Source organism: Mesoplodon mirus, assembly GCF_964341445.2.
Source record: "Mesoplodon mirus genome assembly, chromosome: 7".
Lineage (NCBI taxonomy): Eukaryota > Metazoa > Chordata > Mammalia > Artiodactyla > Ziphiidae > Mesoplodon > Mesoplodon mirus.
Genome location: NC_138983.1, coordinates 127,068,959 through 127,082,463, shown reverse-complemented (window position 1 = coordinate 127,082,463; position 13,505 = coordinate 127,068,959). Strand labels below are relative to the sequence as shown.

The following is a 13,505-nucleotide window of genomic DNA, read 5'->3' as shown; positions in this document are numbered from 1 at the left end:
GGCAGTTAGCTGTGATTACCTCTTGTGCTTTGGGGCAGAGCTGAGTGGAAGCAGGTGGGGTTAAGGGACCAGAGGAGGCCCCAGCCTGAGAAGACCCTGGGAAGGGACCCAGAGCCGCCATCCCCAGCCCCACCTCTGAGGACTCGGAGATGAGCAGTTCAGCCTACAGAGAGGGTACGTGTGAGGGGCCTCACCCCACACACTCAGCCCAGCCACCCCACCCCAGGCCCAAACTGTTTGCACAATGAGGCAGGAAACTCGGCATGTCCTGGTTGGGCCTCACACACCAGGCATGCAAAGACTCAGGAAAAAATGAGCCCCAATGCCCACTTCTGAGCCTGTAGCCTAGTTCCAGACAGAAGCCCAGGGAGCTCCAAGATCAGGACCCCTAGATCCCTATGCTGCCCCTTGAGCTGAGTCCACCCAGCCCTGGCCCTTACCAAACCTCTGAGCTGCCATCCTCCCCACCCATGCCTCCTGAATCCCCCAGATGTATTCAGTCACCTGAAATGGTAAGATCAGTGGGCTCCCGGGGCCCAGAAAGGCAGCTGAAAAGAAGCAGCCGGTAGAGGCCATAGAGGATCCAATCCCAGACCTCAGAGCCATTCCTACTCAAATTTCTCCAGTTAGGGAAAATGCCCCCATATTCAACCTCAGCTGTTGGGGTGACGGCCCCATGTGTTGCTCCAGAGCCTCCCAGGAGACCCCTTGGGCCTGAGGCTGGGGCCCAAACCAACCACGTTACCTCTTTGAGGGTCGACGTGGTCTTTGGGAAAGCCCTGCCCCCTGTGAGCGAGTGGTATCTTCTTTCCAACATAGCCAGTTTTTCCTTCTCCTGCAAGCCCAAAGCGGCAGAATCAGAAAGGAGTGGGAGTGGGGCAAGGGGCCCCAAGTAAAGGGGGACCCCACCTGGCTGGCCAGTCTCCACCCCAGCCCTTCTGCACTCACCTCCCACTCCCCTAGCCCCTCACCAGCCCTCATCCCCCACCCAACCTGACTGGGGCTACCTTCTGCAGCAGCTGCAGGGAGGCATTCTTATCTCGGGCTAGGCGTTCCGACTCTTGCAAAGCCTGGGACCGGATCTGCCCAGCCTGACTGTCCAGGACCACCAGGCGCTCCTGGAGGAGATGGGGGTAGTGGGTCAGACCCTGGGGAGACAGGGCTGAGCCCAAGCTGAGGCTTGGCCGTCTCTGCTGCCCAGAGACCCTGGGCTTGGGTGAAGGGAATCAACTAGCCCTTCTGTTCGGCCTCGTCTCACCCAAGAAAAACGCAGGCTGCTGTGGTCGGCTCCCTCACCCCTCCCTCGACCAGTGACCCCATGCCACCAGGCACACCAGGCGGAACTCAAGTTCCCAAATCTCTCTCCCCGCCCGCCCCAGTCAACGTGTCCGGAATCCCAGAGATGCTGAAACATTCTCCACCTGCCCCCGTGCTTCCATCCCACTGCCACCACCCCAACCCAGGCCCTCTGTTTCTTGGCCTGGACTTCTTCACGAGCCTCCTGCTTCCACTCTCTCAACTTTCTGATCCACCCCTACACTGCCACAGATAGCTTCCTAAAATGGCCTTTGAGGTTTGTTTTCGTTTGCTTGCTTGTCTGAATTTTCTAATCTTTTTAGAATGTATATTACTTGAATAATTTTTTTTTAATCCACGAGTAAGGGTAATCAGTCCTCGTCTCAAAATCTTTCAGCAACTCCTCATTACTCACAGGATAAAGCACAAACCCCTCAGCCAGCACTCAAGGGCTCCTGGAACTGGGCCTCCACTTTCCACCCTCCCTCCTACCCTGAGCCCTCAGTGGCGTGCGCTCAGCTCGGCCCTATTGTAACGTCAGTGGTGCAGGTGTACACTCCCAGGCCTTTCTTCTACGGTTCTCTTTGCAAGGAATGCTGTCCTGTCTTCTCCACCCATCAAGAGCTTATTTATCCTCCAATACCAGACCCAATGCTATCTTCTCTCCAACATCTTCCTTGATCACCACTCAATTCCTTTGCTCCTTGCTCTGTGCTCAGATTATTCCATATCACCATTTGCCTTGTATTGCTGTTACTTGTGAATATATGTGTCCATCACCACCACCCCGCCCAAGCTGTCCGATCCAAGGGCTGGGCCAGTGTCTTTTTTGTCTCCGTATCCCCAGTAGGGCTTAGCGCAATGCCTGGCTCAACAATCATGTGCTAAAAGGAAATGAAAAGATAATAAGTGAGAGAGAAGGAGAGGGGCTTGGGAAAATGGGCTGGGTTTATCCAAGGAGGGCTTCCTGAAAGAGGAGGCCTTAAACTATCACCATTAAGAGCAAGACATAGGAGAGAAGGGAGGGAAGAAGGGAGCTGTACTAAATCTGGGGTCAGCCCAAGCAGACTGAAGCAGACCAGGTGGTAATCCTCACAACAAGATCTGCAATTTACTGAGAACCTGTCAGGACCCAAGAACTCTGCTAAATGCTTTGCATGTGTTACCTCATTTAACTCTCTTACGAGGCAGATGCCTTTATGCCCATTTCACTGATAGGTAGATGCATTTGTAAGGCAGAGCAGCTCAGGGAGAGAAGCAAGGGATCTGGACTCAGGGGGAAGTCCAGTGGCTCCCCACTTACCACCAAACTCAGGCCACCCATCAAGCCCCACTTTTTGACACCCCTCCCCAATCTCACTGCCCTCACCTCCCACCCAGTCACTCCAGCCTGGCAAAGTGCACATGCATGCATATGTGTGCACAAACATGCAACTCTCAGCCACAGGTGTGTGGGCCGCCTGGCTCCTCCCCCTTCTCCTCACCCACATCTTCCTAACCCTTGCTTAACACAAGCCTCCTCCCAACTTTATTGGGGCAGGTATCCCTGCCCCAGTACACTGTCCTGGTCTGGCTGAGATCAGGAGGAGACATCACAGCATCTGGAGCTCCAGAACCAGCCAGGATGCGATACCAAATCCCCTTGTTTTACGGCTCAGCTGAGCCAGGGCTGGGCCAAGGCTGGAACCCAGGTGATGCCTTTCTAGTACCCCCGGCAGGCTCTAATATCCAGATCTCCGGTCTTTGTATGTGTCCCATCACTTCCATCAGAGAGCTCTACAAGGGCAGGAGCAAGCCTCCTCTTCAGCCCCCTCCTCCATCTCCGTTTCTCCCTTCCCTGCCCAGCCAGGGCCCAGCTCTGAATGTGAGCCCAATCCACTTTCCACTGGAGGACTGGGGGGAGTCAGAGCTTAATAACAATAGCCGTTGTTCACTGAGTGCTTACAATGATCATGTCCTATGCTGTCTTCACATACATCATCTCCTTTAACGCTCACAACAGCCTGTTATTGTTCTTGTTTTACAGATGAGGAAACCGAGGCTCAGCAAGGTGAAGTCAAGCCGGCACTGAGGGCCTCGCGGCAGGGATGGGGGCCGGGGGGTGGGGGGCGCACCTTCCTCTTGGCGATGCTCCGGAGCAGCTCGGCCTTGCTCCGGAGCAGCCCTTGGCCAGCCAGCTCGCGCTCCTCCTCCACGCGGCTCTCCCGCTCCAGCTGCTGGAACTCCAAGTCTTCAAAGAGCTTTGTCTCAGTCTCCAGGGCTTCTGCCTCCTTGAACGACAGTGACAAAGGGGATCGGGTGGTGCTCACGATACCACTCTGCGCCTGGAAGGCCAGGTCACAGAGGTGAGACTTCTGGGGGCTGGACCCGGGGAAACGGAGGAAGGGACCTGCCCCCACCCCGCCCCCTTTCCTCCACTCTGCTCTGCCCCTTTGCCGGGCAGCGCTGCCTGCAGTAGCAGAAAGGAGAACCTCCACCCCCCCCCAATCCTTCCCTGTCCCCTCCAAGCCACAACACGGACCCTGGCGTCCGGCAGGTACTGCAGGGCCCAGGCGGTCCCGGCCCACCGCTCCTCTCTTCCGGGCGGGCGGCCCTCGGGGGCGGGGAAGGGGCGGGGGCTGGTGAAACTGACCCTTCTCAGCTGCTCCTGTAACTGTTCCCGCACTGACTCGGGGCAGTTATCGAGCTGCGTCTGGAGCTCGGCGTAGAGCGCCTGGCGGGCCTCCAGGTGCCTCCGTCCCGCGGCCAGCTCCGCCCTCTCCTGGTCGCCGGAGGGGGAGGGGGCGGGCACAGGGGAGAAACAGAACACACACTCCTCAACTCCGGCCCGGGGCAGCGGCGGCGCGGGGCGGGGCGCACGGAAGTGGGGTGGGGTGCGGGGAGAAGAGAAAGAAGGCGGGGAATGAAAGGAGTTTAACCAGGAGAGGAGAGAGCAAACAGGAGAAAGGGAAATAAGGAGGAAGAGGTGCAGAGTGGGAAAGGCAAGGAGCTGGGGTGTGAGACAGGACTGGAGGTGCAGGCGATGGTGTCACAGGCAGGGGTGTGGGTCCCAGGCAGAAATGTTGGTCTCTTGGAGTCCCTTGAACTAGAAAGGTTTGGGCAAGTCCTAGGAAGAGGCCCTCTGTTTTCTCTCCAAACCAGTCAAAGCCAAAGCTGGTTCCACATCACAAACACGGAGCTTCTAGCTGCTGTTCCTCCCCCTCTTCCGCTTCCCAGAGACCAAAATTTAACCCTGGGAAAAGGGCAGAGTTGGTGGGGATTAAACCCAGGGGTTGGGTGTGCATTGGGAGCCGAGGATGTTAAAGGTACAGCAGTGCAGTGGAGGGGACCCCAACCCACCCCCCTTGGCCTCCCCACCTCCTGCCCAGGGTTGGGGTGGGGTGCTGGCACTGCAGGCTGGACTTCAGTAGGATGAGGGTTGCAATTAGTTCGGCCCGTTGCCATGGTAATAGGAGCCCCAGGAGTGGGTACAGAGAGGAGGTGGACGGCTCTGTCTGGGGCGAGATGACACCTCTGAGGGTGGGAAGGGGGGAGGCAGGGAGGAGCTGGTGAGTCACCCCTCCACCCCTCCGAAGGACAGGCAGAGGAGAATTGTGATTACTGATTCCAAAGCCAGAATGGGGCCATGGGCTGGGCGCTGGGGAGGGAAGCTGAGGGAACCTTCCCCACTGCCACCACCACCGTGGCCACCACCATCACCACCTCCGCCTCAAATAACTGGGCCCAGAGAGAAGGCAAAGTCCATGCCTCCAGGCAATGCCAGGTCAATGAGAAATGAAGTTAGACAGGTTCCTGCTGAAATGCTGAGCTTCACCCTGGAGTCCCTGTGCTGAACCCTGCCTCTATCCCCCCTCCACCCCACGCCCCCATCCTCATCCAGGAGAGGAGGACCTGATCAGGCCAGTTTCTGAGGTCCAAGCACTTCCCCATGCTTGGACTCAGCCTTTGCAATACCCTATGTTCTGGATGGATCAGGGGTGGGAGTGGGGAGACACCTACCCCTTCCCACCCTCTGGTTGGAGTATCTGAAATTGGGAAGCCCCAGAGGACAGCTAGGAAGGGTAGCCACTGTGTGGCAGAGAGCCCCTGTCCGTGCCCTCCCCAGGCCATGCCACCACCACTGGGCCTCCTCATCCCTCCGCTCAGGAGGGAAGACAGGTGACGGCTGGAGGACAGCCCGCCTCTCCTCTGTGCAGGAAACTGCCAACAGTCTGTGGAGGCCGCACCCTGGCTTTTCGAAATAAGAGGAGCTCTTTGGACTGAGAGGCTCCTCAGCCAAGCATTTCCTCCAATTTTGTACCCCTCCTGCCAATGCCCCACTGAGTAAAGTTGAGCTGTGCCCCCTGCCCATTCCTTTCTGATCAAAACCCTGGGGTCCCACACCAAGAATGGAAGGAGGCAACATTAGAGGGGAGGGGCCAAGGGCACAGGGGTGCCCATGGAGTTAGTGCAAAAGGAGGCACGGCTCAGCCCTGCCTGGGTGGCACTGGCAGTTAGGGACATGCAGAGAGCCCAGGACAGTGATTAGAGGGGGCGTTAGTGCAGGCCTGGTTGGTAAGCATGGAGTTAATTTGGCACAGAATTTGGGAGTGTGGTTTTGGGGGCCAGAGCCAAAGCTCCAAAAAAAAAGGGTGGGAGGGTCAAAGAATTTTTAAGAGCTTCAAAACTGAGGGGCAGGAGGAAGACACTCTCAAAAAATCCAGAAGGAAAATTAATTCTTGGAAAAATACTGTCAAGTCCAGAAATAGGTGGCCCCTCTCCACTTCGGAGCTTTTGGCACGTTGTTGGACATCTTGGGCGTGGCTGACACGGCCCCTGTGGGATGGAGCGGCCCCAGCAGGCTGGCACGAAATCTGAAAGGGCCAGGGGCAGGAGCTGGGACCACCTGGGACGGGAGGCTGCAGATCCTGAAGGCTCAGGGGAAGCAGAGACCTGAGGGCCATCTCCCAAAGACCACATCCTGAGCACCGGAGCCACGCTTGGAGGCAGATGTCCTCCAGATGCAGACACCCAGACCTGAACCACTCCCCAGCACCAGTGCCTTGGGCTGTGCTCACCGCCCAAGAAGGGGCTTCGGCACTTCCTAGAAGGGGCACGAAGGGCCCAGAATGGCAGGCACCCAGGCACCCAGATGTAGAACAGAGACCCAGGCAGAGGAGGCCCCAGACACCAGCCCAGACCCTGGCAGCGCCCTCCAGGCTGGTACTTTCCACGGAGAATAAGGCCCCCTGCCCCTGGAGGGGCCCAGAGACCAGCCGGGCTGCAGGATGAACAATGAGGTAAGAGGTTAGGGGCCCCAGAGAAGGCATCTCTCCTCTTCTCCCGGGCCACAGGTGCCCAGCACTGAGCCAGGCCTGGTGTAGGTTACCTTGTCCCTCTCCTTTTGGATGCCCGTCTCCAAGGTCACCAGCTTCTCCTGCAGCTGGTCCAGCGCCTTCTGCTCCTTCTGCAGCAGTACGCGCTCTGCTTCCCTCTCCCCCTGCAGCAGTGCCCGCTCCATTTCAGCCTGGAGGCAACAGCAGGGTCCCCGTCAAGGCCACTCAAGGCAGCTGGACTCAGGCCACTCTGGGGCCATCACCGTGCCTGGGGAGGAGCCCAGCCAGGGCCCTCGCTCTCACCTCTCGGGCCGACTCCTGCAGCTGCTGCTCCAGCTCCTTCACCCGGACTTTGAGCTGCCCCACTCGCCCCAGCACCTGAGCCCGCTCCTCTTCCAGGGCCAGCACCTCTCCCTGGAGCTTGGCACTAGGTGCATCTTCATGCTGGAGGGGAGGGCAGCCATCAGCTAGGGAAGCCTAGAGCCTTCCAGGATGAGACTAAGGAAATGGATCCCCATTTCTCAGGGTGCTCGGAAGGGGCAGCTTGACTGAGATAGGAGGAAACGCCCCTCCCTGCACGGGGAGCAATACAGCTTGGCTAAAAGTAATAGACTCACCACCAAGTGCCAGGCCTGGGTGGGGCTCCAAGGAAAGCCAGGTCATAAAGCATATTTGTAGCTTGGGAAACTCATCAACACCTCCCCCTCTTCCTTGCCTCCTCTTTTTTTTCTTTTGGCCCCGCTACTGGATACGCGGATCTTAGTTCGATCCCAGAGCAGGGATCGTGGAACCCACACCCCCTGCGCGGAGTCTTAACCAGTGGACTGCCAGGGGAGTCCCGCCTCCTCATTTCTACACCCTGATGTCGTCCCAGACTTCATATACTTCCCCCTCGCTGGGCCTTGCCATCCACCACACATGCGTGCCTCCTCAGCTGCGGCAGGCCACCCTGCGCCCCCCCTCCTGCTGGGTCCCCCCTCCTGCTGGGTCCCACCTCCTGCTGGGTGCTCTCCGTGCTACTGCACTCCTCCTTGAGATTCTCCTCATCTGAGCGCTCCACGGTCTCCCACAGGCGTTGGGTGGCACCTCCAGGCTCCTCGTTGCTCCGCCCAGAGGCCCCAGTGCCCCCCGCAAGGCCTCGTGAGGGCCTCCGGCCGGCCAGAGCCAAGGCTGCGGCGGCCTCCCCGATGCTGGGCAGCTCCCCGGCCTCGGGTCCCCCGTCGGCCCGGCTGTACTCGGCGCATAAGTTCAGGATGGTCTCCAGGCGCTGGCGTTCCTGGGGAGGGTGGACAGAGCAGGGCGTAAGGGGGGGAGGCTGGGTCCCAGGAGGGCTAGAGCCAGGCACGGTGTCCCGTCAGGAGAGAGGACTAGGACACTAGGGGCTCGGGGTCAGAATCAAGTCAGGAGAGCCCAGAGCCCAAGGTCTGGGGAGGCAGAGGGAAGGAGGGTGGGTGCCGCAGAGGCGGACAGGAGGAACAAGGCTGTCGTGCCACCTGCCCACGCGGCCAGCCCCTCCTGTCTTCCTGTTTCCTCTCCCTTCTCATTCTGTCCCAGGGTGGGCTTCCTCGTGAACACACCGGGACACACCCAGAAACACACGCTGGTAAGCAGAGTAAAGAACACAATGAGACACAGATAAACACGCAGGTGTTTATGCTGACACGGATACACGCAGATCCAAAGACACCAGGGCCCACAGAGACACCGCCACATATCAGTACTGACACACAAGGACACAACATGTACCCCGGGCCTGCATTAACAGGCAGCTACACACAAACACACCAGTCCTGACATGCACAAACGCACACTGGCACACACACGGATAAGCACAGTCCAGCACACAGACAGGTGGGCACCGACCGACACAAGCAGGGCTGGAACACAGACCCAGGGGCCCACAGGGACCTGACACAGGTTTACACAAAGATGTGCTTAGCGTGTATACACCCTGCCCGAGAGGCCTGGGCCACAGCCCTCCTCATCCCCATCTCAGCTCCAGTCACCCTCTGGCAGCCCTTGGCTCCTTCCCAGCAGGCCGGGCTGCTGCCAGCACTTGAACGCCTGGGCCCAGGTGTCAGTGCTCCGTGGCCCAGCTGCTGCATCCGCCCCTCCCCACACAGCCCACCCAGGTACCTCCCAGGGGCCTAAGAAGGTGAAGGAGGGATAGTAGAGGCATGCTCCCGGTCGGTGCCCCCTCTCCCACTCATAGCACTCCAGACTTGGGGCTTCCCCCAGACTCTCTCTGGGGTCCCTCAACCTCTGGTGTCTCTCACCAGTTTGGCCAGGACCTCCCAGACACTTACCCAGCTTCCCTCCTGCTGCTTACCCAGTTCCATAGCAAGAAAACCAGGAACAGAGTCTCAGCACCCAGGAGGCTGGGCCAGTGGCCCCGCCCCTGCCCCAGGACCAAGATAAGCAGCCCGGTGGAGATGGGAGGGGCAGGGCAGGCAGCCTCCAAGATTTAAAGTGGCAGGTGGGGCAGGTAAAGGCTGGGGAGGCACGTGGGGCGGGGCAGGGGAGGGGGCGGGAAGGCTGAATGGAGTTGAGGGAGGCTGGCCCCACCACTCTGCCTGGGCCAGGTTCACTGCCCCCTCTCCAGGATGAGACCCCGGCGGGGGGCAAGCACTCTTGTCTAGGCCAGGCAAAAACAGAAGATATAGTAACTTAGAAGACTGGGGGTCCTGCCTCATCCCTCCCGGACCCAGCACAGACACAAGGTCCCACACCCTCACCTCACCCAAAGCTGTCCCAGCCTCTTCTGAAAGGGCTCCAGGCAAACCTCCTCAGTTCTGATTCTCCTCCTCAAACCAATCCCAGTGTCCCTGGGCCCCCAGGAACCCCGTTCTTCTGCTCGCAAGGGAAAGAGGGCAGAATCTATTTTCCTGTGCACGTGCTCCAGCATGGACACAGCAGCCAGCGCCCCTCAAGCTCCCTGCTCTATCTGGGGAATCCCAGCCCCCACCCAGCTCAGATGCCATCTCCAGGACAGCTGCCCAGAACCACACCCAGCCCCCAAAGGCACCCACACGTGTGCGTGCGCGCGCGCACGCGCGCGCACACACACACACACACACACACACACACACACACACACACACACACACACACACACACACACACACACACACACACACACACACACACACACACACACACACACACACACACACACACACACACACACACACACCCCAGCACACATAATTACTATCACACAGACTGACCTGGATCAGCCAGGGGGGCTGCCCATCCTGTTCTCTTCTTCTCCCCTGCCACCCCCATTTCCAGACGATCCAGCATGGGCCAGGATGAGCAGCTCCCACCCATTTATAGAGGCCAACGAGAAGCAAGAAAGAAGGACCAGAGTCTTTTCTAAAGGATAAGCCTTGGAAGGACAGGAGACGTGGGTTCCAATTCCAGCTCTGCCAGAACTTGCTGTGTGACCTTGCACAAACCCATTCCCCTCTCTGGGCTTCAGCCTTCTAATCATTAAGACCCGCTTCTCAAACTGAGATGTACAAAGCTTCATCATAAATGTGGTGTGTTTTCCTAGAGCTTCATTGTATTCAGATACATAATGTGAAACTTCTTTTATACATGGAAACAAACATTGTGTTATGGAATAAATGCAAAGTGAGCATGAATTTGAAATAAGGCCTTAGAGACTTCAAAGAAAGTTCTTGTTCAGGGCACCAGAGCCTTGAGATACTGGTCACTACGGTGTATCCCGGAAGTGGAGAAGCTTGGGAAGCCCAGGCCCTGTCCACGGGCCCCTCCCTCCCTGCCAGCTGGCCCACCCACACTCTGGCAGAGCCCGTCATGGATGCCAGCAGCCTCCCTGGCATCCGCTCACCAGCCTCTCCATCTCCTGCTCCCGAAGCCGCTCTTGGCGCTGCCGCCGGTGGTACTCCAGGAGGTCATCCTCATTGTCACTGATCTCTGTGATGCTGTTTTTCCGCTCCCGAGTGACAAGCACTCGCAAGTCCCCACTGGAGAGCTTCCTCTGGGCACGGGGACTCTGGTGGGGTGAAGCCCCAGTCAAAGAGCCCAGACTATAAGCCGGGCTCAGCCTGCCACTGAAGCTGCCCTTGCGGGGTGCCAGGGACTCCCCGAGTGTGGGTGAGGGGCTCCGTGTCCTACGGCCCCGCGCCCCCAGCGTCACGGAGAAGTCCTCTGGTGAAGCCCCATGGGCTGCCCAGCGCCGGGGTCGGGGACTCTCTGCCACTTCCCTGGTTAGTTTGGGATCTGGGGTGGTCCGGGCGGGCATGGGGGAGAGAGCCCTTCGGGACAGAGATGGGCTCAAGGGAGGCAGTTCTCTCATACTGTCCAGGCCCCGCCGGCCTAGGCGGGGGCTCTCGGGAGGCTGCAGGGTGCGGGTAGCGGACCCATCGGAAAATGTTCGGCCCACCAGCTGGCGTGAGGGGCTGGTTGTCAACACCCGCTCAGTGCCTGGCAGCTCCCGGAAAGGGCTGGGAGGGCGGTCCTGGAGCGTGCCAATCTTGTTTCGAGGAGCAGGGACTGGTGGCTGGAACTTGGGGCTGCCAGGAATGCTGGTGGGTTGGCCACGGGCACCGGAAGCCGGGTATTCGCTCAGGCCAATCGCCACCAGGGGCAACTGCCCCCCCGGCCGGGGGCTCTCGGTGGCTCTGCAGGCCACTGCCAAGACAGTGGCTGCAGGGCTGTCTGTCCGCAGACCTCGGAGGCCAGGGCTGGGCGGCCTCTCGTGACCCCCCTTCCTGCCCAGCCGGGGGCTCTCAGAGGGGTGAGCACCACTGGGTCGGGACTGTGAGGGCTGCAGGGCCAAATGGTAGCTAGAGGACCGGGCAGGCACCAGGGGGGGCATGGGAGGGGCTGGCTCCTGCCCACTGGGGGAGTGGCTGGCACAGCTTCCACTGCTGGCTGGTGAGGAGAGCGGAGAGAAGGCTGGAGAGGTGTTCTCATAGCTGGAGCCCACGGACATGGCGCCGGGGCTGGTCGCGGGGGACAGCAGGTAGCGGCCACCATTGGCCATCGGTGACAGTGGGGAAGTGGCGGCAGGCTTCTTGCCAGCAGCTCCAGGCTCCTCGAGCACCAGTGAGTCCATGATCTCCTGCAGGTCCTTCTCAATAGAGCTCACCAGGGAACTGTGGCTGCCACAGGCTGAGGGTCCCTGGGTTGCAGGCTGTGGGGTGTGGTTCCCGTTCACCAAGCTTTCTGACTCTGCTGAAGGAAAACGCAAAGAGGCCTCAGGACCTGGTCTTCATCTCCTAGGCCCTAGGGAGCCGCATATGCACAAGAGTGAGCACTCCCATGTCCTGCCAGCAGAATAGGGCTGGAAAGGCTCTGGAGAGGCAGCCAGGAGATCTGGGTCCCAGTGCCAGCTCCACCACTAACCTGCTGTGCAACTTCCCCAAGTCACTTGCCCTTGGTTTTGCCTTCTGTAAAGGCAGAGGGCTCTCCTGGCTCTAACATTTTATGACTTAGGACAGAGTTGGCAACAGGGCCAGGCACTTCTAGGCCTCATTGTTGCCTACTCACCCTAAGACTAGGCTCCTCCCTACCTTGGTTTCCTCAACCTCCTCAAGCTCTACTTCAGGAAGGACAGGTGGACGTTCTGCAAAGGGCATGGGGGCACGCTGGGGAGCGGGCCAGAAGTTCCGGGGAGGAGGTGGTCCCAGTCTAATAGGACATAAGGGCCTCCCAACACAGCAGCCGAGACCCAGGGAAACACACACACAAAGCCTCCAGGGCTGGGCGAGGGGTGTATGCAGCACCACTTTATCCAGTCAGAGGCAAGGGAGGGGCCTGGCCCTAAAGGCCAGTTCCTGGAAGCCAGGCTGGGCAGCAACTAGGTGCAGCTCAGTGCCTCCAATTAGCCCATTAAGCCATGCCAGCAAGAGCCTGCCTTTGCCCTGCCCCAGCCCTTGTCAACCAACCAGGAGTCTCTGAAACCACTGCCCCAAACAGCTGAGGGAGTGGCATGACAATGCCAGGCTGGGAGCAGGGTAAATCTACCCAGGGAGTGGACTGGGAACCCAAGCTTCTGAGCCTCCAAGGGCCTAGAAAGGAGAAGAAGAAAAAGGCTTTGCAAGACTGAGTCTGGGTCCAAAATTATGGGGACTGTGTGGGACCAAAGGCAGAGGGGTTGCCGTGGATACTGGTGATCCCAGGGACCACTCATCTTTCCTCAGATCCCCGGATGATCCATTGAAGCCACTGATGCCACCCCGCTAGGTGCACCTGACACACATGTCCACCTGTCCCAGTAGCACATTGACACCTGTCATCCCACAGCCATCTGAATACCCGTGCAAAGTCTGGGGTGGCAGGCCCATAGGCAGCCTCCTGATCTGCACCCAGCCCCCTAGGCAGCTGGGCTGAGGGGGGCTGTGCTGGCTCCCTGGGACAATCACCAACTCTCCTCTGGGGATCAATAATTCACACACAAACTGCAGCTGCTCAACTGAGCCATCAGCTGGCATGGCATGGCCTGGGGGTGGGGAAGGGCCCAAGGACATGATCACAAGCAGGTGGGACGCCCCCTCCCCGCCCCAGAGCTTACAGCAGCTCAGTTGGATGCTTCCTTCTGCCCCCACAGACCACCCTCAAGGGTGGGGCTCCCTGATAGTGACATAAGAGGGTCAGGGTCCCAGACACTGAGGTGGCACCTTCCAGGGCAGTGGGACACAGGCTGGCACAGCCCCCCATCCCTCAGGCACATGATTCCCCAATTCCAGCCAAGCAGCACTTCTTGGATCTCTTCCAGTGGTCAGACTGCCTGGCACTCTCCACCAGTGGCCCATGGCAGGTGGCAGCAAGCCCAGATCATGGGTATTGTCCTGCCCTGATGCTGCAAGTGCGGCTGGAGTGGGCACGGAGGAGGACTGTCCACGGGGTGCCACCAAACTAGCC

The 13,505-nt window shown here is 59.2% G+C and overlaps 1 protein-coding gene across 10 annotated transcripts in view; it reads right to left on the bottom strand.

The window, feature by feature from the left end:
- The window catches only part of PHLDB1 (pleckstrin homology like domain family B member 1), a 45,151-nt gene that overhangs the window by 17,009 nt on the left and 14,637 nt on the right, over positions 1–13,505 (bottom strand). For 6 of the 10 annotated variants that reach the window (XM_082628978.1, XM_082628975.1, XM_082628972.1 and 3 more), the window contains 8 exons: positions 10,468–11,816; positions 7,606–7,887; positions 6,915–7,055; positions 6,665–6,802; positions 3,929–4,057; positions 3,411–3,566; positions 1,008–1,118; positions 746–835 (listed from right to left, as the gene is read on the bottom strand). In XM_082628978.1, coding sequence (XP_082485104.1) covers positions 746–835; positions 1,008–1,118; positions 3,411–3,566; positions 3,929–4,057; positions 6,665–6,802; positions 6,915–7,055; positions 7,606–7,887; positions 10,468–11,816 — 2,396 coding nt within the window. Of the gene's footprint in view, positions 1–19; positions 164–745; positions 836–1,007; positions 1,119–3,410; positions 3,567–3,928; positions 4,058–6,664; positions 6,803–6,914; positions 7,056–7,605; positions 7,888–10,467; positions 11,817–13,505 lie in introns of all 10 variants that reach the window. The other 4 variants (XM_082628976.1, XM_082628977.1, XM_082628980.1 and 1 more) reach the window with 3 other exon arrangements.